The sequence below is a fragment of the Acipenser ruthenus genome, chromosome 6, assembly GCF_902713425.1.
Source record: "Acipenser ruthenus chromosome 6, fAciRut3.2 maternal haplotype, whole genome shotgun sequence".
Classification (NCBI taxonomy): Eukaryota; Metazoa; Chordata; class Actinopteri; order Acipenseriformes; family Acipenseridae; genus Acipenser; species Acipenser ruthenus.
The window spans coordinates 19,645,741-19,672,487 of NC_081194.1; the positions used below are offsets into that span (position 1 = coordinate 19,645,741).

The following is a 26,747-nucleotide window of genomic DNA, read 5'->3' on the forward strand; positions in this document are numbered from 1 at the left end:
CATTAGTAATAAAAGTAATGAAAGAAAGAAAGAAACATCTCAAATTATGTCTTACAACAGTCATTTCTGAATGTTTTAATTTCAAATGGGGAAGTATTGAACATGTTTTTGTGGTACTGCAATTTTGTGACAATCTTTCTGTTGCATCAATTAAAAAAACTACTTGGAGGCAACCCCTTCCTTTTTATAATATCTGCCCTTACTGTGGCACTACAGCAGTCGGATACGCGACAGACTACTGTATATGATAAATTACAAAAATGAATAAATAAAAAAACATGCGTTTGGTAAAATTTGTCACATGACCGGTTATACATATAGCATATTATTCAAAATTCCCATCCCTAATAGGAACACCTCCTAAGGGAACACTTTACCTAAGGGAACACCCTTGTGGTAAAACTTTTCCCATTGTAAACGCTCCGGCTAAAGGAACAGGAACTTCACTAAAAGAACACCTTCTTGGCACCGATTTAGATTTGTTCAAAACGGATACAGTACTGTTTTGTAACCTGATAAATCCTCATCATCAAACTTAAATTAAAACGGTTTACTCAGTCCTTTCAAAAGTGACTTGTCATCCCGAGACTCTCTTGAGGCACACTGACTGGTTTATTAAATCTTTCCAGAACCGCAGTCTTATCATTGAATTGTTTTGTATTCTGATTTCCACGAGTGCATCTCATCGCTACAAAATGGCACGTAAACAAACAGCAAAATGTGCCGCTGTTTCTCTTGCTACAAAAGATTGGAAATTGTTCGAGCTCTTGAAAAAAACCTGAATCAAACACAAGTTGCCGAGCAATTTGGTGTTTCCCGTTCTGGTGAGTTGCTTCTGTTAAATAATGTGCATATCTTACTATATTGCTGCTGCATGTTTTAACGTGTCTAGGGAGGCGTGTTAATTTAGTTTGACAGTCAGTTTATTAACGTTAGTGTGTCAGTTACTTTTATTATTATAGTTTATTAACATACACTAGCCTATTGATTTTCTTTTACTTATTCAATTAATTTCACATGTTGATGCACATGCGTCATGACAAGTAATAAGTGGTGCAATCGGCACCCTAATTTCATATTTGATTATTGTATAGACATTTATCAATGGTAATCGATGCAATCGATAATCTTTATCCCGGCCGCAGCAACATTGTATTGAGTGTCTGAGTGCAGTTATTGTTTAAATAGAAAGTTAGTCACTGAACTGCTTTATGGAGCAAAGCACTAAAAATGAATGGGATTTTTTTTTTTTGACAGCTCACTGGACAGAAAGACGCTTACTTGTCTACTGTCAAAGTGAGTACACTAGCAACTCTTCTGCTACAGACAATAACAACAACAAATTAAACCCACCAGTTTTGACAGAAATGCAGAATCACTGCAAGTCCATATCAAGCTCAGTATGATGATACTTTTTTTTTTTTTTTTTTTTTTTTCTTTTTTTAAATGAGTTAGGCTGCGTTAGCCTAACAATTGCACGTAGTATGTAAAGCCTAACAATTGTTAGTTTGCAGTTTTTGGATATGATTTTTTTTATTTTTTATAATGTGCATAGGTACAGTTGTCTCTCTTACATTTTAGTTTTTTCTTTTTTTATCAGAACCCTTCTAGATTCTTGGGACTAAGGACAAGATCTAAAAAAAGAAGTTTGAAAATGGTGCTTACATTAAAAAAAAAGTAAAGGTGCAAAGTAGGCAAAATTCCCTAAAATGAGCAAACTTGTACAGAATTCGATATACATGGGAAAAAAAATAAGAATGTGGCAATAGACAAGTTTATTTCTGCAGTATACCGATATTTATGTACAAAATTTATGGCAAAATTCCCAACTTACGGGCCTTTGTCCTTTCTCATCCTTTTTTTTTATTTTTATTTTTTAAATCACGCATCAAGTTAGGACAAGTCTATGAAGAGCTGTTTTACTGCCCAGACCACATCCAACTCTCCAAACCAGACTTAATTTCCCAATGGGTATAGTGCTTTCATTTGTTAGTGGAAAACAGTTGTTCTCTAAACGGATGTGTTTCTGTGACCTCACATTCACCTGGACAAATACCTGAGGGAGACTCAATTATTCCATCACTGAGGAAGGCAATTAAAGAGTAGGAGGACGTGGTCTTCATTATTCAGTGCAGAGACTAAGCTGATCACAAAAATGTCCCCCATGGTACATTTTATTTTTAATTCCCCTGTGAGGTCTCCTAGTACATTTTGAGAAGTTCTTTCCAGTGAAAGACATACTCAGTGGCCTGTTTTACTGGGCAAATGCCATTTGGAGACTCTCTGCTTTCCACAGACAGAAAAATAGGTAGGAGGGAAATAGGCATTTGTGTTTTGGGGGCTTTTAAGGTAAAATTACTTATGAAAATATTCAATACACGTCATACCCAAGGACAGGGTCTACCAATTATTATTTTTTTTTTTAATAAAAAAGGGATGAGCTCTCTAGAGTGATGTTATTTGAATCTGTTCTGTGCATGTTATCAACTGCAGAACAATATGTTGTATAATGGATTTATTTGCATGCTGTAAATCACTGTAATACTGTAGGTTGCTTTTTTTTGTGCATTTCAATTTACTGTTGCATGATTCTTTACTTGAATTTAATCGATATAGGTAGTATTAAATTTCTTGGGTGTCCAAAATGGTTAACCGTCAAAAAGCATTTTTGAGCAGCCTAACTGGAAGTGCTTGGTATTGTATTGGGTTACTGGCAAGGGGAAATGCATAGAAAAGTAAAAATATGGTAAAACATGATGCTCACTTAAGGCCATGATTTTGCTGTATATCCTTTCAGTACGTTAAAAGGAATTCTAATATTATTATTATTTATTTCTTAGCCGACGCCCTTATCCAGGGCGACTTACAGTTGTTACAAGATATCACATTATTGTTACATACAATTACCCATTTATACAGTTGGGTTTTTAATGGAGCAATCTAGGTAAAGTACCTTGCTCAAGGGTACAGCAGCAGTACCCCCCACCTGGGATTGAACCCACGATCCTCCGGTCAAGATTCCAGAGCTCTAATCACTACTCCACACTGCTGCCCAATACAGCGACACTTTTTTTTTGTTTGCTGAAAGTGAGCCATAAGGTAATAAACCTGTGTAGGGATTGTCTCAAAACTGTTCCTTGCAAGGAGAATCGGCATTCTCTAAATACATCTTGGAGGTCATCATCCAGATTGTATTCACATGTAAACAGATGGCAGAGGCTACAGAGTAAATTCAAAGTTTGATAAAGTTTGATCAGAGAGGGTATAACAAACAGAACAGAATTTCTGGAATGGTATTGCATCCTAGTTTTCCCAATCAAGGAAGAATTACCCCTAAAGCTAGGAGGATTGAGATCTATAGCAGAAGCTTTACTGCATTCTCCCAAGTTTAACTCTCCTGTTGAGACTTGCACTTATGACTCTGTGAAGAGGGTCTTTACTACACACTGTGAAACCTTATCAGATAATTTATGGGCAGACGTTGAGATGCTCTATTTCCAGATGAGACAGCGGAAGATTTGTAGGCTGGCCAGGTAGGAGGCCTGTACTATGTATAGTATTGCACTGCAGCTCTAGTGGTAATTAGATCTCTGATTTAAGTTGAATGCATATTAACCTTTTACACACCCTGGAGGCATCACATTGTCCCATTGACCCATGTCCAGTGAAATGGCAAGTTTGTTGACAATAAAAAAGGTTATGATAAATATCTTTTCATAGAGTCTTATGCTTTCTTGTACGATTTAGACTTATAATCCTGATTAAGCATAGGAAATGAAAAATAATTTTACTGTATGTGTCATTCATCGTAAACCGTTTACGGCTCTGAAGAAATGTTGTAGTATACTTGTTAAGCAACAATTGACAAAAGGTTTTATTCATTAAAAAAAATAAAAAAAGGTTTTTTGGTACTGTAGCTATGTTACTTTTTTATGCATTTGTGAGCATTTCATACATCAGTAATTCTCAATATATACAGTATCATCTGATTGCCACAGGCAGGATAATCATTCCAGTACCCTGCCTACTCATTTTATAATTCTGGCTGATTTGATCAACCTATACCCTACTGGTATATGCTACGCTTGTTTTTATTAATATATATATATATATATATATATATATATATATATATATATATATATATATATATATAAATATATATATATATAAATAAATAATCATTGGGAATCACCCTGGATTACATCAAACACCTGTCCTTCCTTACTCTATCCTAGGATTAACCCTAATAAATCCAGTTGTGGGCTATCCCTTCTAGGTATAGGTTAATCATATTACCCCGTTAGTCTGCCCCGTCCTGGTTTTTAAAGACATACACATTTCATAATGGCAATAAATTGTATCCTGTGAGCAAGACCTTTTAGTCAGTTCTGCATGTTTGTCAAACAACTACTAACTGTTGACAGTTAAGTAAATCAGCATTTTTCTAAATTGTTTTCTTGCAATGAAATAATGATAGCAAATATCAACCGTGCACTGTATGTAAGGAGAGTTGGTGATGTTTTAGTTTTGTACCTGTACTTTAAAAAAAAAAAAAAAAAAAAGTGTACAAACTAGAGTAGCTATTGTTTATTAGAAAGACAGCTTTATGTCTTTAGACTAAACCTACAGTCTGATCTTTAATTGCATTTTGTAGCATGCAGTGCTGCTGAGTTGGAATGAAGATACTGCTGTCCCATGCATGCTGGTGTCCTTTGTCCACCTACAAATCATGAAGGCTGCAGGACTGTCCTGTGCAGCGATTTTCTCCAATTCAGTTCAGTGGTTGATTGATGTTGTGCCAGAAAGAATCTCTTAAACAGCAGTTCCTGGGCTGCACCATAGTAAACTCTGTCATTGCTCACTTAGTTTATTGCTCACAGGCAGGAGAGATACAGGCACCATTTGTGATTTCCTTAAGTACAATTCAGTGAACTGAACACTGCAGACTAAAAACCTGTGCTGTTGTATTTTAAGAAGTCACCTTTTCATTCTATATTATTTCGGCTTGCTACGTATGCAAGATACAGAAATTTCAGCAGCCAGTGTACCCCAGGCAGTCTCTTTGTGGGACTATCCACCATTTCCAGAGTGAAGGTTTTCTACAGAGGATAGAGTTTTAAAGTGAATCATGAGTGAATGTACAGTATTAATACTGAATTAATCCTGGGTCTCTTTACTCAGTCCCAGTACAGTTTACACAGTAGGTCATATACTATCTTTTCTGTGATTATGAGAAGAACACCTTGGATCATTATTCTCGTTTAACTATCTAAAGCTTTACAGGGACGTCCAAGATCTCACAGGCCTAACTATAAGGTGGTGCTGCTACCAAACTGCTAAACACCAGTAGTATTTATAGTACTTTCTGCAATACATAAAGCTGTCAGTCATGCCAAGGATTACTGCAGTGTGATACTCAGCTTTAACTAGTTGATAACATCTCGAGTGTATACAGTATTTGAGCTGAATATAAGATTTGGCAGCAGGGCTTCATGATGTGATGAGGTTTTATTTTTTCCCCCAAAATATTAACTTGCTAAATAAAAGCAATCAGTGTAGCATTGCCTTTATTTTCTTCAGAGTTAAATCTGTCTGAATTTTTTTTGCTCTTGAGAGTAACAGCCATTTGTAAATTGTAATGGTTACTGTAGTTCTGAGAGGAAAATGCCTTCAGGTGTGTCACATAACTGTAAAACAATAGGCTTCTTTTTGGAAATCAGCCCTATTTCACAGATATGTTTGCGTGTTGTAACAGATTTTTCAGGCTGATCAGGCTGTTTCAAAAATGTGTTCTTGGTGTGGACGTGGATTAAAAGGAGTTGTACACTATATGTTACAACATTTACCAATTTAAAGTGGTGGAATACATATTTCATATTATTATGTGCTATACTGTATGATACTTTGGCAACCTAATAATCACACAAGTTTCCAAGTTATTTATGTAGCTAGATAGACTAACAAGATTGATTGAGCTTCTTTTGCTCTGGCTAAAGTGGCTTTCAAAGATCACGGTCTTAAAACTGTGTTGACTGGTGAATGCCCTAATGGCAGTCTGATAATGAATTTCAGTTAAGAGCATTAAATGCAGACTCACCTCTATTGATGTCTGTCTTAACGAAGCAAGAATAATGTTCAGCCAGATGACTTGTGTGTAACTGTACTTTTAACCTCCAGTTTTCTAATCTGTTGTTGACCAAACCATTATGTTTTCCAGAAATATCAGTGACTTTTGATGGTAATGCTTTTTGACAACTATTGGATCAATCCTTAATTACAGTAGAGTAGAAATATATTGTGATGTGGCAGCTTATACAGACTTCTTGCTGTTTTTGCAGTAGTATACTCTTTCTCTTGTAGCATTTTCCCCCTCAGTGTCTCTATCACATTCGTGCATTGCCACTTCATTCCAGCCCTCACTTTTTAGGTTGTTAACCTTGTCTTCCTCACCTCTAGCTGTTTTGGTTCACAAAGCAGTATTTACTGAAGGCCAGTCTCTATTATATGTATAACCATACTGCAACTTGCCCTTAATTTTCTTTATTTTAATATGCTTGTGTCAGTGGTTTCCAACTTTGGGGCCAAAAATGCTGATTAATTAACAAATACACCAATTTGGGCATTTTCCAGCAACATTATATATTATGTAGTATAACAATTAAGTTTTGCTAAAAGCTTTGTTGTTGATGTTGTTTAATCAAATCTAATGATACATTGATATGTTGTGTTGTGTCATTAATTTAACTTGGTATAGCAGTTACTTTGTAATAATAGGAATAAAATACCCTGCAAATGTTCAGAGATGCCCATATAATTCCCAGGCCATGAGCTGTTTTGCTGTGTGCTGTGGTGAAAATGTAAATGTCCATGTCAAGCTGTGTTTTCCACTTCACAAATCACATGGTAGTAGCTAGGAACTCTTGACTTTCAAAGTGATGTGTAACTTTTTTAATTCCTCTCAAATGTTAACATGACATACTTTGAAATGTATTGTAGTACTTGATAAAATAGACACGTTTCCCTAATAGACACAGTGTTAATTCAGGAGCTAAATAAGACTGTCAGTAGTCAGTGATGGTGATGTGACCTTCCAGCTGGTCGTGCTCATCATCACTCCTGGCTTTTGGTGTCAGATTAAATTTGATTAAATAAGAACCAAACTAAATTTGTATGACAAAAGAGCAGGATAAATAAATAAAAAGCCAATTTCTAGACGTGCATAATTCACTGCTTGCTGGCCTGTGTACTGTTTGAACGTAACAGCTTTTTCTTTTTCATCTTTATGTACATTTTTAATATACAAAATTGTAAATGATACCCTTTTCTTTAATGGACTAGGGAAATTGTAAATTTTGGGGACCAATGTCTAAATATAAAAGTTATTTTAAAAAGCAATGCAGTTTTTTTTTTTATTTTTAGTTTTTTTTAGCATTTCTTGGTGTGTTGAATTCTAAATATACGTTCCACTACTACCAAGTCAATTAATGGTATTACTTGCACCACTGAAGACTCCGATGGGGATTAGTGTGTCGCTGATGTGCATCTACAGTATCTGCTTGACCATGGTAACCAGGCTCATGAAAGGATCAGTGAGGCTGACTGGTTGCCGTATGATACACCTGGGTATATTTTTGTTGGTCGATAGTAATGGGACCATTTGGCCATGAGATGACCTTGGGCCCAAACCATGCAGAATTATGCTGAAGAGCATAGACTTTGTGCAACACATAAAGAACCATGTTTTCATTATAACCAGACCAGATAGTGTTCTCTATCATTGTGCAAGGGCAGGCCCAATATTTGTTGGTTACTGTTGGTCCCCAATATATTGGGGACCTTGTGGCACTTTAAACATTCTAAATATGTACCATAATTCATATTTTGTTTGCAAAGGAAGGACAGTAATTTCTGTACTTTAGCACCCATTGGTCGATAGGATCCTCAAGTGTTTTTAGTAATGACTTTTCACGTTGCACGAGGATTTACACTTTCTGAAAAAAAAACCAAAAAAAAAACTGCTGTATCTCAACCTGTCCACTGTTTCATTGTTTTTTGTCCCCATAATATAAATATATATATATATATTGTAATATAGCGGGTTGTGAGAGACGGCAGGGAGGGGGTTAAAACCTCCCTGCAAAGAAAAAACTTGTGAGAATGCACCGTTTTGTATTGCTTTGTTGTTTTATTTAATTTTCTAATTGATTTGTTTAATTGTGTTATTGTTAATTATCATCCGCACCTGGGCGTTATTGGAAATTAAGCCCAGGTGCGGGGGTTTAAATAGAGAGCAGGCAGTCTGCTCAGGGCTGCTGAGTGGAAGGAGGCAGTAGGTGCGCTGTCTCCGGGTAGCCAAATGAAGAGAGAGTAAGTGCTGTTTGTAGCAGTGTGTTTGTGAAGACGGGTAAACAGCTTAGCTGTCCCGCGTTAGTCAGGGTGTTTCCTGAAAGTCGAGTTAGTGCTCCAGAAGAGCTAGGTGTTATTTTGATTTTTGTATTTGTTGTGTTTTTGTTTATTAAAAAAATTGCGCAAACGCGCTTAGAAAAATCCATTTCTGTGTGTCGGGTCGATTCTTAAAGGAACTCACTCACTTGGGTTCGTTGCCCCTTTAAGAATCGACCCGACACACAGAAATGGATTTTTCTAAGCGCGTTTAGGTAGGTAGTAGGTTGCTTAGAATAAGGGTTTTAATAGTGCTGAATTCTCATCTCGGAAATGTGCTATTGAATATTCAGGTTCATAGTGCACTGTAAGTAACCACTTAGATATCCAAATCGGGCATTCACACTGTAGTTACAAAGGTACTGTACAATGCATATCAATTCCTGACTGCTTTTCGTGTAGACTTTTGTGTCCTATAATTTGCCCTTGACAAAACAGAATAAAAAGTAGAATACAGTGCTTAATAGAAACTGAACAATTTGCCCCAGTTTCTAAGAAAAAAATATATGGTATACTGTAATTTGCTAAAATTAGAGAATGAGGGTTGTGCACACTTGAGGCAAGCTTTTAAAAATGGAGTGGAACGTGATGATCTTGCTGTGTCTTATAAAAGAACAACTGTTCCATTAATTGAAAAATTATTTCAATATTAGTCTGGATGACATATACACGTCCTGAAAGCTTTCTAGCCTACTCGCTTTTCCATACTTGGGTTTTCTTAGTGTTATTTTGTGTTTTTTTTTGTTACTAATCCCTAGGTCAAAGCTCAATTGCAGATTATACAGTAAAAGTGTTCCCCTAAAACAAAGAAAACTCTTAATACTGTTCTATGAGCACTGATATATGAGCATACTCATTTACAAGCAAATGTGTTTTAAGGAGAGTTGATTAGGCATGTAATAATAAAATAATAATTATAAATATACCACTTTGGGTCCCTGAGTGGCTCACCTGGTGAAAGCACAGCTGTGTGTTGTGCAGAGTAAGTCATACAGCGCAGGATCGACAGTCTTCGCAGAGAAGGCAAAACTGGAGGGACTGCTTCTCCTCAACACACCCAGTGAGCTCAGAGCGGACACCTGCAGGGCTGGACTTTGTCCTCCAGAGGGCGGTATCCACTCTCGAGTTCCTGGGTGTAAAAGAGGAACCTGGCTTGGTTGTGGGATCGGAGGACGCCCACTGAACCTTCGAATCTCCTGAGCTGTGCAAAGAATTGCTGTGGACATTCCAAATTGGGGAGAAAATTGGCAGTAAAATAGTTAGGCACACTCAATTAAAAAATAATAATAAATGTGTACCACCTTGCCACGCAGTATCGAGTGAATTGTATTATGCTGTTGAACCAACATACTGCAATATATGTTGTGTGTTTCAGGTGGTGCTGGTCCGATGGAATGAGCCCTTTCAGAAGTTGGCAACCTGCGATGCTGATGGAGGGATATTTGTCTGGATCCAGTATGAGGGCAGATGGTCAGTGGAACTGGTGAATGACCGAGGAGCACAGGTAATCTCAAAAGTGTCTGCAATAGAGAGGTAAACCTCCTAAAACCTTTTAATAAAAGTCTGGAGAGCAGTCTTGTTTTACAATTGTATGTATAGAATAAAATGGGATGTTTTCTGACAGAAAGGACATGTACCCGGAGGACATGGCAATTCAATAATGTGCTGCAATAGGTCTCTTTTTATAGGATAGTATAATGTATAGTATAATGTGTCTGTTTAATGCTGCCATTACAAATCACAATGTGTTTCTTAGTAACCATGATCTGTTCCCCTATGAATGGCTTAGCTGTGAAATAGCAAAATCTAACAATGTGTTCTTGGCAGTTAGTCCCCACATTGTTGGACTGGGTATCTTTTTATTCAGCACTTATTCAGCTGCTCAGTGTTTGTTTTATAGTTGTGTTTTCTAAACATTTCCATAGTGATAAACTTGACAGACTTCACATATTTAAAGGTGGCCGGCACCATGTTACCCCCCTACCTTCCTTTAGAACTCACATTTTTCATCCAAGTGTACACTTTCTTTTTTTTGTTTTTACCTTGGTTCACCTATTGAAACTCCTACTTGAAATAGTCTACTTATGACATGAAAGTGAATAGCCCTTAATGAGGCATCAATTGATTTGTCCGCTAATTGCTTTAACTTTACCCATACTGGTTGTTCAGTAGATACTACGTTAACAGAAAAATCTTTCTTAAACTGTTTTATATTGTAGTGCTAAATTGAAAATAATAATTGTGGCACAAATTAGTTTTGGTAAGTTTTACCTTGGTCTGTTCTGAAGGTGAGCGACTTTACATGGAGCCATGATGGGACCCAGGCTCTTATTTCATACCGGGATGGCTTTGTACTGGTTGGGTCAGTTAGTGGACAAAGGCACTGGTCTTCAGAGATCAACCTGGAGAGCCAGATAACTTGTGGAATATGGACACCGGATGACCAACAGGTACTGCTCTTTTTTCTTTTTGATCACCAGGGACTTTCTTAATTACAAAATGTACTGAAAGTGTTAGAACCCTGTAATTCCAGGGTCACAATTGATCTACTGTGATCCAGACACAGAGATCAGAAAACTTTGTCCATCATGTCTGGAGGTGTGGAAACGGGATAGAACTGCTGATAAGAGATGTGCTCTCCACATCAGTAAAAAAGAACTGCGATTTATAGTCTTTCAAGAAACATAGTCATTTTGGGTTGAAATGTAAAAGCCTTTTCTGAAACATGCAGCTTCCATGGATATGTGTAAGTGAAGATAGTATCTGTATAAAAAAAAAAGAGTACCTGATCAAGGCATAATTAAAATAATGAAATACTGAGAAGATATGGACTGCAAAATATTTCAAGTAATATCAGTGATTTAATTAAAAAAATGTGCACAGACAAAACGGCTGATGGCTATTTATTTATTTTTCTATTAATAGATACAGGATTTGTTACAGGTGTTTAATGTTCTTTAAATCAGTTTACAGCTCATTTAACCATGTAATGATGAACTCAGATTTATCTTGTAGCAAAACTATAACGGAGCTGTTAGTCTCAATACTAATGCTGAACCTTGGCTGAAGTAAATGTAACCCGGGAAAGTTTTATTTAACTAATTGTCGTATTATGATTACATTCTACTGTATATATAATTTTAAAATATAAATATCCATGCTGTATTATGGATAATGTAGCAGGTCATTAGAGCCATAGATCATTGTTGGGTTGTGAGAATGTTTTGCTATTCGGGATTATTTTTTTTAATGATTCTGTATTAGGCCAACAGCAGGACTATGTGTCTTATATGTAACAGTATAGTTAATAAGTAAAATGCATTAATTTGAGTTTATTCATGTTGTCTGGTGGATTAGAGCATAAGAAAACAAATGCCAACGAAAGCCATTCTGCCCATCGATGCTCCTAAATTCGTTTCTGTGACACCACAAACACAGCATTGACTCATATTTTGATAGCGTGTTGCCTGACAGGGAGCAGGTAGCTTACATTTTCTCTTACATTTTCTTTTATATTTTCTTTTAGTTGATCTTGCCTTTTTATGATATATGCAATCCTTCCTTAGTTTAAAAAAAAAATGTCAGGAATGCAGTTCTAAAAAATCAGATTCTGTCAGTTATTCCTGTGACTGATTTAACAAGTACAGTACACTAATTATGTATAAAGTTAGTGTTATGATAACACTGTTAAATTGACATATCCAATTATTACTTGAATAGAGGCAGAAGCTCCATTTTTGAAAAAAACAAAGCAGGTTCAGTGACGGGTCAAGATTGGATGCTCCTGGTAACCATGGAAACTCACTACCAATGAAGACGTGTAAGAGAAATGAGAAGTTCTGAAAACTTTTTCAAAACAATTTTTAAACACTGTCCCAAGGTCATACAGAACAATTTATCAAAACTCAGTATTAAAACAATGGCACTCAAATATCATAATGTAAGGGAAAGTTAAATACAAAAAATGTAGCTAGTTGCTATTTAAATAGCACCCATCACTAGGTGGTTATTATTGTTACTGGCAAATTCAACATCCAAACAGATTAATTTACATTCTTTGTATAATGATGACTAATGGGTCAGTTTCTAAATTCTAGGAATGGAAATACTTGAACCACCATTATTCTACTGTATGTCTAATCTTACTATTGTCTAGTTCTGTAGTACATGCATATTAAAATGAGATGTGCAGAACCAGATTCCACTAATGTGTTACAAAAATAGACTTAAGAAAGCTAAAAACATGAACATGCATTCACTCAGTCTGTGTTTTTTTTTAAAGGTGGTTGATAAGTCACTAATGTGAGCCACCAGGGCCAGTGTGTTTAGTTTAATCCTTGGTAAGATAAATACCAACACGTTTTAGGAGGGAGCTGTGGGTAGCCTTTTAAGAGCAGAGATTTTCAGTAAAGCTGCACTAAAAACAGTGCTTTCTCATAACTGATGGTGTTTAGTGACTGACAAAGCATGTTTCATTTGCTGCACAAAGTCCCCAAGTGAAAGCTCGGTCTTGTTGTCTTTCCCTACAGGTGTTGTTTGGCACTGCGGATGGCCAGGTGATCGTCATGGACTGCCACGGGCGGATGCTGGCTCACGTGCTCCTCCACGAGTCAGACGGCATTGTAAGCATGTCCTGGAACTACCCCAGCTTCCTGGTGGAGGACAGCAGCGAGAGCGACACTGACTCGGACGACTATTCCCCGCCACAAGGTATCATGCTGTTTTAAAAAAATAAATAAATAAAGTATAGCCACGGGTAGGTCTAAGTGGGTTCAGTTCCCGGTACATTATGATCCTTATTTGAAAATATGCACAAAATAGCAAATTAAGAAAAAAGTACTTGTAGTGTTTCTATGTACCACTTATAAAACACATATTTGTCTAGTTTCACAGACCATGATTATTATTAATATTATTATTAATTTCTTAGCAGACGCCCTTATCCAGGGCGACTTACAATTGTTACAAGCTATCACATTATACATTATTTAACATACAATTACCCATTTATACAGTTGGCTTTTTACTGGAGCAATCTAGGTAAAGTACCTTGCTCAAGGGTACAACAGCCGTGTCCCCCACCTGGGATTGAACCCACGACCCTCCGGTCAAGAGTCCAGAACCCTAACCACTACTCCACACTGCTGCCCTGCATTCACCTTCACAGACCAAACCACAGATATCAATAACACAGTGTAACTCGCCAACTCCCTTTTCCCCCCCAAACAAAGGATTTCTCCTTCCCTTTTATGACATGTGACTGGAGCTTAATTAATCATCACTTATTCAATTAAGGCGCCAGCCACATTCTCACATGTATTTTGGCAGGAAGGGATTTAACCCCCTCCCTACCAAATGTAAATACAAAATAAAAAAAACACACATTTTATCCAGGCAGACCTTCCACCCTGCTACAACACTTTGCAATACAGATATATAGCATGATCTCAAGTAAAAATATACATATTATTATTATTATTATTATTATTATTATTATTATTATTATTATTATTATTATTATTATTATTATTGTTGTTGTTGTTATTATTTGTATTATAATTATTATTATTATTATAGGAAGTTGTTTCTCTTGAAACTATGGTAGAGTGTAAAGCTTAAGCTAGAGCAGAGACAAAGTGAAGTATCTGAAATGTAAGTCAAAACAATACTCAACACAACAAGAACAGTTTGGTGTTTAAGACCAAGAAGCGCAGCCCCAGGGGGCACTGTGCACTGTTAATGACCTTACACACTCGCTGTGCTTGTGCAAATCCCTTATTCCTGACAGGAATGTATCCTTGTCCTAACCTGCCCAATACTGAATAAATAATAATTTAGTAATATGTATATTGATTGTATTCATTACATACTGTATAACTTGCTTGTTCAATGCCAACATCTTTTAGTTTATATGAACAGCTATTAACGAAAAGCTTGGAACACAAGTAGCGTGACATTCTTTTCGTCAATTTAGAGAAGAACATTTATTAAAAAAAGAGACCTTTTTGATCCTCAAGAACTTCCAGTAGTTAAAAAAGGAACCTGACCCAGTTATCAACTCTTATTCTAGTTGAATATTTTGTTATCGTTATTAATAGAATGGCTATTTGATCCTTCATTTCCTAGATGGTCCAACCGTCTATCCAATTCCAGTACAGAACATAAAACCCCTGCTCACAGTCAGCTTTACTTCAGGGGACATCAGTCTAATGAACAACTATGATGACCTGTCTCCTGCTGTTATCCGCTCAGGACTGAAGGGTATGTATATACTATAGTCACCAAAAACAAATAAATACATTTAAAAAAAGACTTTTGAGTAACATTAGGACTATCGTCATTCTTGCCCATCTGTGTTACGAATACAGCTGCCTATTGTATTTAAAAACATTTGGTAAGTGTTTATGTTGTTTAAGTTGTTTCTCTGTGTTTCAGATGTCGTTATTCAGTGGTGCTCACAGGGAGATCTTCTGGCAGTGGCAGGGATTGAGAGGCAGAGCCTACCAACAGACCCCGGTTGTGTCCCCCTTTTAAGGAATGCGCTTGTTCAATTTTACAATGTCCGTGGAGAGCATATCTACACTCTGGAGACCCCAGCCCAGGTGAGAGGAGATCCTCTAAGGGCACAATCGACTGAATTTCTTATCTCTCATGATAAACTCCACACACAAACTGAACTCCCAGTTTCCATGTTGCTTGAGTCAGGAGAACAAACCAATCTCTTACCCAGATGTCATTGTGATATAATCCTTTTGGCGCCAAAATTTGTGCCCCTCTCCTGTAAAACCAGACATCATTCCAGATTCATTTTCTAAATTTCTCCTGCGTTTGCTTGGGTACGGACTCAGTAGTCGCTGGCATATCTGTGCTTTTTGTTTGTTTGGTCTTAGTAAAAAAAAAAAAAAAAATTGTAAAATGTTGTTTTTGTCCCTTAGCTTCATTTTCGTTTTGTGAAGTGTAGGATAATCCCTCTTCTCTATCTAGCTTTCATATTTTCCTGGCATTGAAACACTTTTGCCCAGTCTTAAAACAAAGGGAGGTGCTTATTCTTACCGATAACACCACATCCGTAAAATACACCGGTCACCAAGGAGGCACAAAGTCTTGGAAGCTCTGCCTCCTAGACATGAAGATTTGGAACTGGTGCAGGACACAGGACATAACAATCCAGGCAACCAACGTGTCTGGACTCAACAAAATCATTGCAGATCTACTCCGCAGAGAAATATTCACCTACGAGTGGCAGATCCTCCCAGATGTGATACAGTGGGTATTCAACAACCTTGGTCATCCAAAGGTAGACCTGTTTGCCACAATAGAGACCACCCAGCTGCCACTTTTTTTGCTCCCACTTTCAGCAGAGAGCCGCCATAGCAACAAGGCCTGTATTTCATAGTGAACCAGCCTCTGAGATCCTGGAAATGGCCGAAGCCGGGCCTCTTCACCTACCAGTGAGCCAAGATCTGCACTTTCCAATTTCCCAGTGCAGTTAGTCAGTGACTCCTTCGTGACTTGTACTCACCCCAACTACTGAGTGGCAGCAAATTCTTACATTTCTATTGGAAACTCTGCAGACAGGGAGGATTGTACACGCCTGCAAGACTTAAAATTAGATTACAATTAGAAACTGAGGATTTAAAGCTATATTACAGTTAGATAGGTACAGTACAAACTTGTGTGATTTAAAGCAGAATTGCAAAGTGTGGTGAAGTGTAAAAAAAATACCTACACACACAAAAACCCCAGAAGAATATGCCCGTGGCCATAAGGATTCTGTTGTGAAAGACAGCAAAGGAAAGAAGGTATACAGTGTGCAAGTACTGTCGAGTTACATACATACGGTGACAGAAACAAACGCCTAAATTTTGGAAAGTAACTGAAAACAATAATTTCATACCATATATAAAAAGTGAAAGCCCTGAAAAAAATATATTTCGGGGTATCTACATAAAACTCGAAAATAGCTAAAAAATAAACACAGAAAAATGTAATGAATAAACACCGAAAAACAGAATCCCTACTTATATCACAATGATCTCTGTGTTAGAGACCGGTTTGCTCTCCTGACCCAAGCAACACATTATACATTATTTCACATTATACAGATATCACATTATTTTTACATACAATTACCCATTTATACAGTTGGGTTTTTACTGGAGCAATCTAGGTAAAGTACCTTGCTCAAGGGTACAACAGCAGTGTCCCCCACTGGGGATTGAACCCACAACCCTCCGGTCAAGAGTCCAGAGCCCTAACCACTACTCCACACTGCTGCCCTTATTAACTGCGCGTCAGGCACGCCATGTCTAATTAATTTTCACACGCGCAGTTAATTTTATACGCGCTGTTTTAAAAGTATTTTTTTTCACAGTCAAACAGGTTTAAATGGCCCTGCATATCAACAAAGCACTCACTAGGCATCTCCAGCCCCTCCCCACCCTTTCGTTTGCTATAGCGTTCACCTATGTAAGAAATAAATAATAATAATAATAATAGTCGTACATACCGATCGATCATCTCCGGATCACTCGTTTTATCACCAAACTCCTCAATAATGCGATCCAAGTCATTATTTTATTACTATAACATCTGAAAAAAGCTCTGCAAATGTCCATGATAGTCTCTGTGCGCTGACGCACTCAGCCAGCTTGTTTACTATGAACGCCCCGTTATCTGATACCTGATACCATGTATGACTATTCATGAGATACGCCTTTTTTTTTTTTTTTTTCGACTTGTCTCGGCTCCTGTCGCTCACACTCGGCAATTGAATGGTTTTCTCGGCTTTTTCCGGAGAAAAAACGACTAAACACCCGTTTATTGCGTTGCTATAATGATGTCGGACCCAGTCCGACAAAGGACCTGTGAGGAATAATTGCAATGTCGGACCCAGTCCGACAATGGACCGCAAAGGGTTAACAATGTGGACCATTACACACTGATCATGAATGTCTTTCCATTTGTTTCACACTGTACTTCGGGAACATGATATCCACGTTGAATTTTAACCAATCCTTTATCCTATTTTTTTTAGACCTTTCAGATTGCATTTGTGTATAATCCAGTAAACTTGATTCTGTACAAATTGTATGTAATATTTACAATATGAGATTACTAAGATCCTCTCTGTGTGAATGCGGGGGAGGTGGGTAAATGTTGTACATTTCAAAATGTTTTCATACCAGTCCAAAATTCATGCTCTGCTTTCCTTGAAAAATTGAGAGGTTTTCTACCTTTCTGGTTTTAAAAGCTTCCCGAAAAGTCTGGCAAAACTGTGTAATCGGATCAGCCAATGTGATGCATAATGATGATATACGATTGTGTCTCTGCAGCGGCCAATAACTACAATATGCTGGGGACACCGAGACTCGCGACTGTTTCTGGCTTGTGGACCGGCGCTGTACGTTGTTCGGGTCGAACACAAAGTCGCCAATCTGCAACTCCTGTGCCAGCAGGCAATAGCTAGCGCCCTGCGTGAAGAGAAGGATATCAGCAAGTTGACACTGCCGTCCCGCCTCTGCTCATACCTCACCACTGCCTTCATACCAACAATCAAGGTACCAGCAACTTGCTTCTGTTGAGCCACTTTTTGAAGGCGACAGAATGGGATACCCATCGGTTTTAGACATTGATAAAACTGTATATAACACAAATTAATTCAAGTGGTATTAAAGATGATTTAAAAAAAAAAAAAAAAGTCTGGCATGAAGCCTTGCTGCAATGGGCAATACCGTACTCCCAAACTAAAACATTTAACTTATGAGCAATTTAAACAAATATTTCATTTTTTAAATCACTCACTGCAGGAATTTGTTGCAAAGATGGTGGAAAGGCTGCGTTTCTTGTTGTGAAATTAACACATTCTTAACAAGCTTGTTTCATTTAATACCTAATGTCAAAAAACATTTTAAAGGGAATTATTCAGATTTTCTAAGCATCTGCATCTAATATTTATGAAACTGTCATAGACGATTGGCTATTTTAAACACTTCCTCAATTAAATAACTAACTATTCAAAACATCATTTTTTTTAAATGAGTTAAAGCTTTGTGCTATGCATCTTCAAGTAAAAGATACCTGGTGCTTGATGAACGAGTCATTCCTCCTGCTATGTCTGATTATCAGTGAGAACACTCTTGCTTATTGCAGCCTCCCATCCCTGACACAAACAATATGCGGGACTTTGTGAGCTACCCAACGGCAGGGAACGAGCGGCTGCACTGCACTATGAAGCGCACAGAGGACAACCCTGAGGTGGGCGGCCCCTGCTATACGCTCTACCTGGAGTACCTGGGAGGCCTGGTGCCCATTCTCAAGGGAAGACGCATTAGCAAGCTGCGCCCAGAGTTTGTCATCATGGATCCCAAGACTGATGGCAAAGCAGGTAAGGTTCTGGTGCAGTTATTACAAAGGAGACCTACTGTACTATTCATCCGGGCACATGCAACCTACTTTTCTGAACAATGTAACCTTTTAATGGGCCAAGATTATTAAGGTATTTACACCAAAATGCTATTTTTATCTTTTTTTAATTTAATTTTTTTTTTTTTTTTTATTAAGCTAGTAACCAGCAACCCAGATTTATTGAAGGATTTTCCTTTTCACAAAAATTTAGCAAATTGCATTTTGGTGTAAAGATCTTAATATATTTGAATCAGTCATTTAAAAAAAAAAAAAATGTTGGTATAATAAAATAAGATATTTTTCTCAATACAGTGCACTCCATTTATAATGATCACATCTGTCCCGGATGGTCAGGGACTGGGCAGTCCTGACATCTGTAGGAAGGTCATTCCACCACTGTGGAGCAAGGGTGGAGAAGGAGCGGGCTCTGGAAGCAGGGGAGCGTAGCGGAGGTAGAGCTAGTCTTCTAGTGCAGGAGAGGTGGAGTGGGGGTGTAGGGAGAGATGAGGGTCTGGAGGTAGCTGGGTGCAGTCTGGTCAAGGCATCTGTAGGCTAGTACAAGAGTCTTGAACTGGATGCGAGCGGTGATCAGGAGCCAGTGGAGCGAGCGGAGTAGTGGAGTAGAGTGGGCGAAGCGAGGCAGAGAGAACACCAGGCGGGCAGCAGAGTTCTGGATGAGCTGGAGCGGATGGGTGGCTGACGCAGGGAGGCCAGCCAGGAGGGAGTTGCAGTAGTCTAGGCGAGAGAGTACCAGGGCCTGGACCAGGAGCTGGGTAGCATAGTTGGTGAGGAAGGGTCGGATTCTTCGGATGTTGCTCAGGAAGAATCGGCAAGTGCGTGCCAGAGTGGAGATGTGCTGGGAATAAGAGAGGCAGGGGTCCAGGGTGACTCTAAGGTTCTTAGCGGAGGAAGAGGGAGAGAGTGTGGTAGATTCCAGAGGAACAGAGATAGAGAGATCAGAGGAGGGGGAGGAGGAGGGAAAGAAAAGGAGGTCAGATTTAGAGAGGTTGAGTTTGAGGTGATGCGATTGCATCCAGGAGGAAATAGCAGACAGACAGGTAGAGATACGGGAGGAGATGGTGGAGTCAGAGGTGGGGAAGGAGAGGAAAATCTGAGCATCAGCATAGAAATGGTATGAGAAACCATAGGATGCGATGAGGGGGCCCAGGGAGCGGGTGTAGAGAGAGAACAGGAGAGGACCCAAGACTGACCCTTGGGGGACTCCAGTTAAGAGAGGGTGAGGTGTGTAGGTTGCTCCACGCCAGGTTACCTGGTAAGTGCGGTTGGAGAGGTAGGAGGAGAACCAGGCCAGAGCAGTGCCAGAGATCCCCAGGTCAGCAAGAGATGATAGTAGAATAGAGTGATCAACAGTGTCTGCATGATGCACATATGTATATATATGGATAGATAGATAGATAGATAGATGTAGAATTGCCCGCTGACTTTGTGCAAAGCTCGAAATAAAAATTTTAAAAAATTATTTCGGGCTTTTCCCGGGCAAACTTCTCGGGCAGAGTCCAAATCACGCCCTCTCTTCTTTCATTCCTGTTCTGAGTGACAGGCAGACCTTTAGAACAAGGAACATCGGAACAAAAATTAACAGATTTCAGATTAAAATCACAACTTTATAGTAGATGTGTTTTACCTAAAAGTTAAAAGTCACACTTGCTGAAAATAAGTTTTGTTAAAGATGTATTTTGCTAAATTTGCTTGATTCTGTTATACCTTGCTGCTGATGCAACAGGGTGTCAGTACAAAGATATATTTCAAAAGGTATGAAAATGAAAAAATAACTGACTTTGAGGGAAAGAACAGTGTCCGTTGCTGCTTAATTCAATAAACGCTGGTTTAATAAATAACCAATTTTGCAATAGCAGTACAGTAGATTCTTGCTACTCCTTGTTCATTTTAGTTATTTGTTCTGAACCATGATCATACACTGGACAATACTACAAAATATACCATCTACTATTCTTTAATACATTTTCTAAAAATATTAGTAAACCTTTGAAATAAAATAGTGGCAGGAGTACCTATCAGTTTAAATGTACTAGAATGTTTCAAAATATGTACGTTTTTAAAAAAACCTGATCCCATAATCCCACTTGTAAAAAATGCAGTCTTCTAAATTTAGGTTTGTCTCATTTCTCTAGATGAGGTGTATGGAAACAACTTGAATTTGTCCATGATCGACAGCTGTAACTGTTCTGACTCCAGTGATATCGAGCTGAGCGATGACTGGGTTGGAAAGAAATCGCCAAAGATAACAAGAGGCAGCAAGTCGCCCAAACTTCCCAGGTACTCACTTCACACAAGATGAAGTATCATGGACGGCTGTATTGTTGTCATCTTATCTGACATGCAGTGTGTAGTTCTACACTGATTCTTTTTTTTTTCTCCAGGGGAATATGATGAGTGTGCATCTGATGTCAAATAGATTTAAATTCTAGGTACAGTATACCTGTAAATAAAGGAGAAGGACTTTTCTGGTTTATTCTGAGCACCTGTGCTGTACTGGTTGATTAATCCATGCTATGCTATGCTATGCTATCATGGCAATTGCTTTCTTTTTGAGTTTTGCATTGACTACTATTCATTAATGAAGACCAATCTGACTCCACTGGTTTGCACAGTGTGATTCAATAACATGGATGGGAACTGAGTTCATGTAAGTTTTTAGTGCTCAGCTGGTTAGGAGCAGCCATTTTACTGAATTACAGCAGTCAGACTACAATACTTGGATCATTTGAAGCTACATATCTAATGTATATGTAGGGTAGTTTCGTGTCGTGTTGTTGAATTTTAAAGACAGGACTCCTCTTTTATTGGCAGGATTAATATTGAAGCTAGAAAATCCCCTAAGCTTTCCCGGGCTACACAGGAAATGTCCCGGTCGCCACGGTTACCAATCAGGAAGACTTCCATTGGATCTCCCAGTCTGGCTCGCAGAGAGTTTCCTTTTGAAGATATCACTCAGGTATTATGTGCTTTACATAAGGGATTGGATTATACCCATCCTCCTGAATTGACTTTCACTTTGATCTAAAACAGCAATCAAGAACTTGACTATATTTTCACTTTGACTCTGGTGTAGACCATTTAACTTGCTACCTCACCGTAGACTGTCTGTGTGACAAGTATTAGGAAGCTAGATTAAACATTAATCTCTTTTTAAAGAGGAGAGCAATTGACATGTAGTAGAATGGGGCAAAGACACATCAGATGATGTTGCATCACTTTTCTATTTGTAAAATCATGTTTGTCTCTTTGTTTGTACAGCATAACTATCTTGCTCAGGTCACTTCTAATATCTGGGGAACAAAGTTCAAGATTGTAGGACTTGCTTCCTTTCTACCAACTAATCTTGGTGCAGGTAAAAATGGTGCTAATAATGCTTTTTTTTAATGATCCAGCTAACATAATGCTACACGGGTTTACTACACTTTAAACTAGGTCAATTATCTTAGCTAACCATAAACCTTTTAAATGCAGAATACATAAATGATTTGCTGTGTAAAAATGTGAATCAAACCCTGTTCGTGGTTGAATAGCTTTAGAAATGGAAAGGGTACAGCCAGAGACCGGAGTTTAGTCATTTTAGACTTGCTCCTTGCCTGAATAAGCACTCTGGTTATACCATCTCCAAAATCAACACTTCTGAGACAATTTATGTGTGGGGATTTTTAATACAAATATAACCTACTTCCTACTTTCTACTGCAAACCAGACTATTTGTCTGATTTTCCCCCAGTTATATACAAGACAAGTTTGCTGCATCTTCAGCCTAGACAGATGACTATTTACCTGCCAGAGGTCCGTAAAGTTTCCATGGACTACATCAACCTTCCTGTGTTCAATCCCAATGTGTTCAGTGAAGATGAAGATGATCTGCCAGGTAAGCAGATTTAAGACCACAAAAATAAGATCCTAGCATGTTAAATCTGTCTTCCATGAAACTTTCCAATGGCAATACCGTGGAATCTGATCATTGAGAAGTAAATGTCAAAACAAACATAATATATATACAAAGTTTCACACAGAATAACATGTTAAGGGCAGCCTCATACAGGGGGAGCACTATATGATGATTTTTATTATTTTTTTATTTTATTTTTATGTATTTTTTCTGCAGCGACTGGAACTTCTGGAGTGCCTGATGACAACCCCACGTGCACTGTAAACATTCCTATTGCTCCTATTCACAGCTCAGCTCAGGCTATGTCTCCAACCCAGAGCATCGGGCTGGTTCAGTCCCTACTAGCCAATCAGAACGTCCAACTGGATGTCTTGACCAATCCCACTGCCACAGCAGCAACATCTGCTGGGGCCTCAGATCACAATCAGGACAGAGGGATGGGCACCCAGTATCAGGTGTCCAATAGGTACTCCAACCCTGGCCAGGTGATCTTCGGAGGGCTGGAGATGGGACGCCTAATTGTTGGTCCTCCACCTCCCCTTCTCCATCCCCATCAGCAACAGCAGCTGCCACCAACACAGCCGCCCATGTCCTACCACCAGCCTTCCCATCAGCCCTCGCACCAGCCGTCTCATCAGCCCTCGCACCAGCCGTCTCATCAACTTTCGCACCAGCCTTTCCATCAGCCCTCGAACCAGCCATCCCATCAGCCCTCGCACCTGCCTTCCCATCAGCCCTCGCACCAGCCCTCCCATCAGCCCTCACACCAACCTTCCCATCAGCCCTCGCACCTGCCTTCCCATCAGCCCTCGCACCAGCCTTCCCATCAACCCTCGCACCAGCCTTCCCATCAGCCCTCGCACCTGCCTTCCCATCAGCCCTCGCACCTGCCTTCCCATCAGCCCTCGCACCTGCCTTCCCATCAGCCCTCGCACCTGCCTTCCCATCAGCCCTCGCACCTGCCTTCCCATCAGCCCTCGCACCTGCCTTCCCATCAGCCCTCGCACCTGCCTTCCCATCAGCCCTCGCACCTGCCTTCCCATCAGCCCTCGCATCAGCCCTCGCATCAGCCCTCGCATCAGCCCTCCCATCAGCCCTCCCATCAGCCTTCCCATCAGTCATCCCATCAGTCTCCTCATCAGCCCTCGGGACCAATCCATCAGATACAAGGGGCGAACCAGCTACCACCTTCAACTGCAGAACATGGGACTGACAGGGACCATGAGCATCTGCAAAAAAGCAAGCCTCTCCGGTCTGTACCCCAGCTGGCTGAAGGGGATGCTGTGGTCTTCAGTGCCCCTCTGGAGATCCAGATTAGCAAAATGAACCCTCCACCGCCATATCCTGGCACTGTGGCAGCAGCTGCAGCAGCGGCGGCTGCAGCTTCAGCCGCAACTGCGGCCAATAACAGTAAAGCAGCTTCACCTTCAGTGGATCTGTTCCTCAAGAAGAATGAATTTTCCCTATACCTGGCAGCACCACAGTACCAGACCCCTCTGGGCTATGAGAGGATAACCACCTTCGACAGCAGCGGTAACGTAGAGGAAGTGTGCCGCCCCCGCACCAGGATTTTGTGCAACCAGAACATGTATACTCTGCCCGGCCCAGGCAGCTCCGCCACCCTGAGGGTAACCTCCTCTGAAGGCAAGAAGGTGCAGATTCCCTGTGCCACAGCCACCCTCAACCGGCTCAAGGTGCCCCGGTACTCCATCCCCAGTGGAGACCCGCCCCCTTACCCTGATCTAGCCAACCAGACTGGGTCAGGGAGAAACCCTGGCCAACGCATTGACAGCAGCCTCATTCACGCCACACTCCGCCGCAACAGCAGGGAGGCGGCCCTCAAAGTTTCCCAGATGACGGACCCACAGAGAACTCTCCCAACCAAATCCAAGGTTAGCAGTGGTGCAGTGGCAACTTCCTATCAGCAGAGAGTGCCCACGGCTTTATACACTTGCAGTCAGTGCAGTAGTAGCAGCAGTAGCGGAAGTGCTAGTGGAAGTGGCGGGGGAAACAACAGTAACAGCAACGGCATCTCGGGTGGGAGCATCGTTCGTCAAGATTTGCCAGCAGGGAACAGCGGCCAACACAGCACAGTTATAGTCCATTCCAACAGCACCTCACCACTGGCTTCTCAGTCATCATACAACCTGCTGAGCCCCCCAGACAGCTGTAGGGACAGGACAGAATATATTAACTCTGCCTTTACAGAGGACGAGGCCCTCAGCCAGCAGTGCCAGCTAGAGAAGTCCATCCGGCACCTGAACATCAGTGAGGTCAGTCTGGCAATCAAGCGTCCTCCACCCTACCAGTGGGACCCCTCAACCACTGAGGAGATCTGGGTACCCCAGGACAGGTCGGGACTGAACGCACTCCCAGGAGCTCACAAACCCTCACCTCTCATCCTCAACCCTGCCCAACACTTAGACGTGTCCCGTCTACCATTTGTTCTTTCCCCGAAATCCCCTACCAGTCCCAACGCTACTTTCCAGACTGGTTACCAGATAACCTTGCCCTTCCCACCGGGTGCAGGTTATGGTGGACCTCAGTTGCAGGCCATGCAGCCAACTCCACAACCTTGTTCTCCCGAGGAAATGGTGGCACCCGTCCCTTTCACCCAACAGGAGCCCACAATGGTCTTGCCTCCCAGTTACCCGCCTAACCTTGCCAACCTTGCTTCCTGCCCTCTTCCGCCCATGTACCCAGGTGGTAGTGCCTGTGCAGGTCTGCAGCTGCCTCCCCTTGCCTTGCACCCTTGGAACTCCTACAGCCCATGCCCACCTATGCAGAACTCCTCTGGAACGTTGCCTCACCCGCCCAAGCCTCACCTGGTGGTTGAGAAGCCAGTCCTTTCCCCTCCTCCCTCTGCAGAGCTCATGAACCATATGGGTACCAGTGAGGCCATGGCAGAGGCAGGGGACAACTTCCAAGAAGTCCTGTCTGTGGCAGAGAGCCCTATCTCCCAACGGGCAGACAAGTTTAACAAGAAGAGCCACAAGAGGCTTGATAGCCGGGCAGAGGAGGGCAACGTGCCAGCCATCACAGAGGGCAAGGTGAAGAAAGAGGCCCGGGCCCTCAGTGACTTCAATTCCCTGATCTCCAGCCCCAGGCTAGGCCGGGAAAAGAAGAAGCCCAAGAGTCAAAAGGAGCAGCTCAAGTCCAAAAAGCTAAACAAAACTAATGAGTTCCAGGACAGCTCGGAGAGTGAGCCAGAGCTTTTTATCAGTGGTGATGAACTGATGAACCAGAGCCAGAGCAGCAAGAAGGGCTGGAAGAGCAAGCGAAGCCTGCGCACGGCCAGTGAGCTTGATGAATTCAAGTGTCGCAAGGCCAACGAAAAGGAGGACCGTGGCCTGGGCAGCCAGGGCTTTGTCTACATCATGGCCAACAAGCAGCCACTGTGGAACGAGGCTACACAGGTCTACCAGCTGGACTTCGGAGGGAGGGTGACACAAGAGTCAGCAAAAAACTTCCAGATTGAGATGGAGGGAAGACAGGTATGACATATTCCAGAAAGATGTAGTTACTAAATAATTACACTGAAATTGCTTTTTTAAGCAACTACTGCAGAGCTAAAAATATATAGAATATTAGTTTAGCTAAATATGTACATTTTAATGTACAATAGATTTTTTTTGGGAGAATTAGCAGATTGGACTAACAATTGGCAACAGATTATAAAATGAAGTGAATTAAACTTAGAAATAAAGGGATAAAAGGCTTATTTTGTAAATAGTGATTTTAACTATCAGTGTGGAGTAGTGGTTAGGGCTCTGGACTCTTGACCGGAGGGTTGTGGGTTCAATCCCCAGTGGGGGACACTGCTGTTGTACCCTTGAGCAAGGTACTTTACCTAGATTGCTCCAGTAAAAACCCAGCTGTATAAATGGGTAATTGTATGTAAAAATAATGTGGTATCTGTATAATGTGAAATAATGTATAATGTGATATCTTGTAACAATTGTAAGTCGCCCTGGATAAG

At 40.3% G+C, this 26,747-nt stretch overlaps 1 protein-coding gene across 3 annotated transcripts in view; it reads left to right on the forward strand.

The window, feature by feature from the left end:
• Window positions 1-26,747, forward strand: part of LOC117410975 (tubby-related protein 4-like) — a 47,156-nt gene that overhangs the window by 17,289 nt on the left and 3,120 nt on the right. For 2 of the 3 annotated variants that reach the window (XM_059025187.1, XM_034017959.3), the window contains 12 exons: window positions 9,821-9,949; window positions 10,734-10,895; window positions 12,975-13,155; window positions 14,572-14,706; window positions 14,881-15,047; window positions 17,781-18,005; window positions 18,598-18,832; window positions 21,006-21,150; window positions 21,685-21,829; window positions 22,132-22,225; window positions 22,604-22,747; window positions 22,985-26,262. In XM_059025187.1, coding sequence (XP_058881170.1) covers window positions 9,821-9,949; window positions 10,734-10,895; window positions 12,975-13,155; window positions 14,572-14,706; window positions 14,881-15,047; window positions 17,781-18,005; window positions 18,598-18,832; window positions 21,006-21,150; window positions 21,685-21,829; window positions 22,132-22,225; window positions 22,604-22,747; window positions 22,985-26,262 — 5,040 coding nt within the window. Of the gene's footprint in view, window positions 1-9,820; window positions 9,950-10,733; window positions 10,896-10,925; window positions 12,266-12,974; window positions 13,156-14,571; window positions 14,707-14,880; window positions 15,048-17,780; window positions 18,006-18,597; window positions 18,833-21,005; window positions 21,151-21,684; window positions 21,830-22,131; window positions 22,226-22,603; window positions 22,748-22,984; window positions 26,263-26,747 lie in introns of those variants that run through there. The other variant, XM_059025188.1, reaches the window with a different exon arrangement.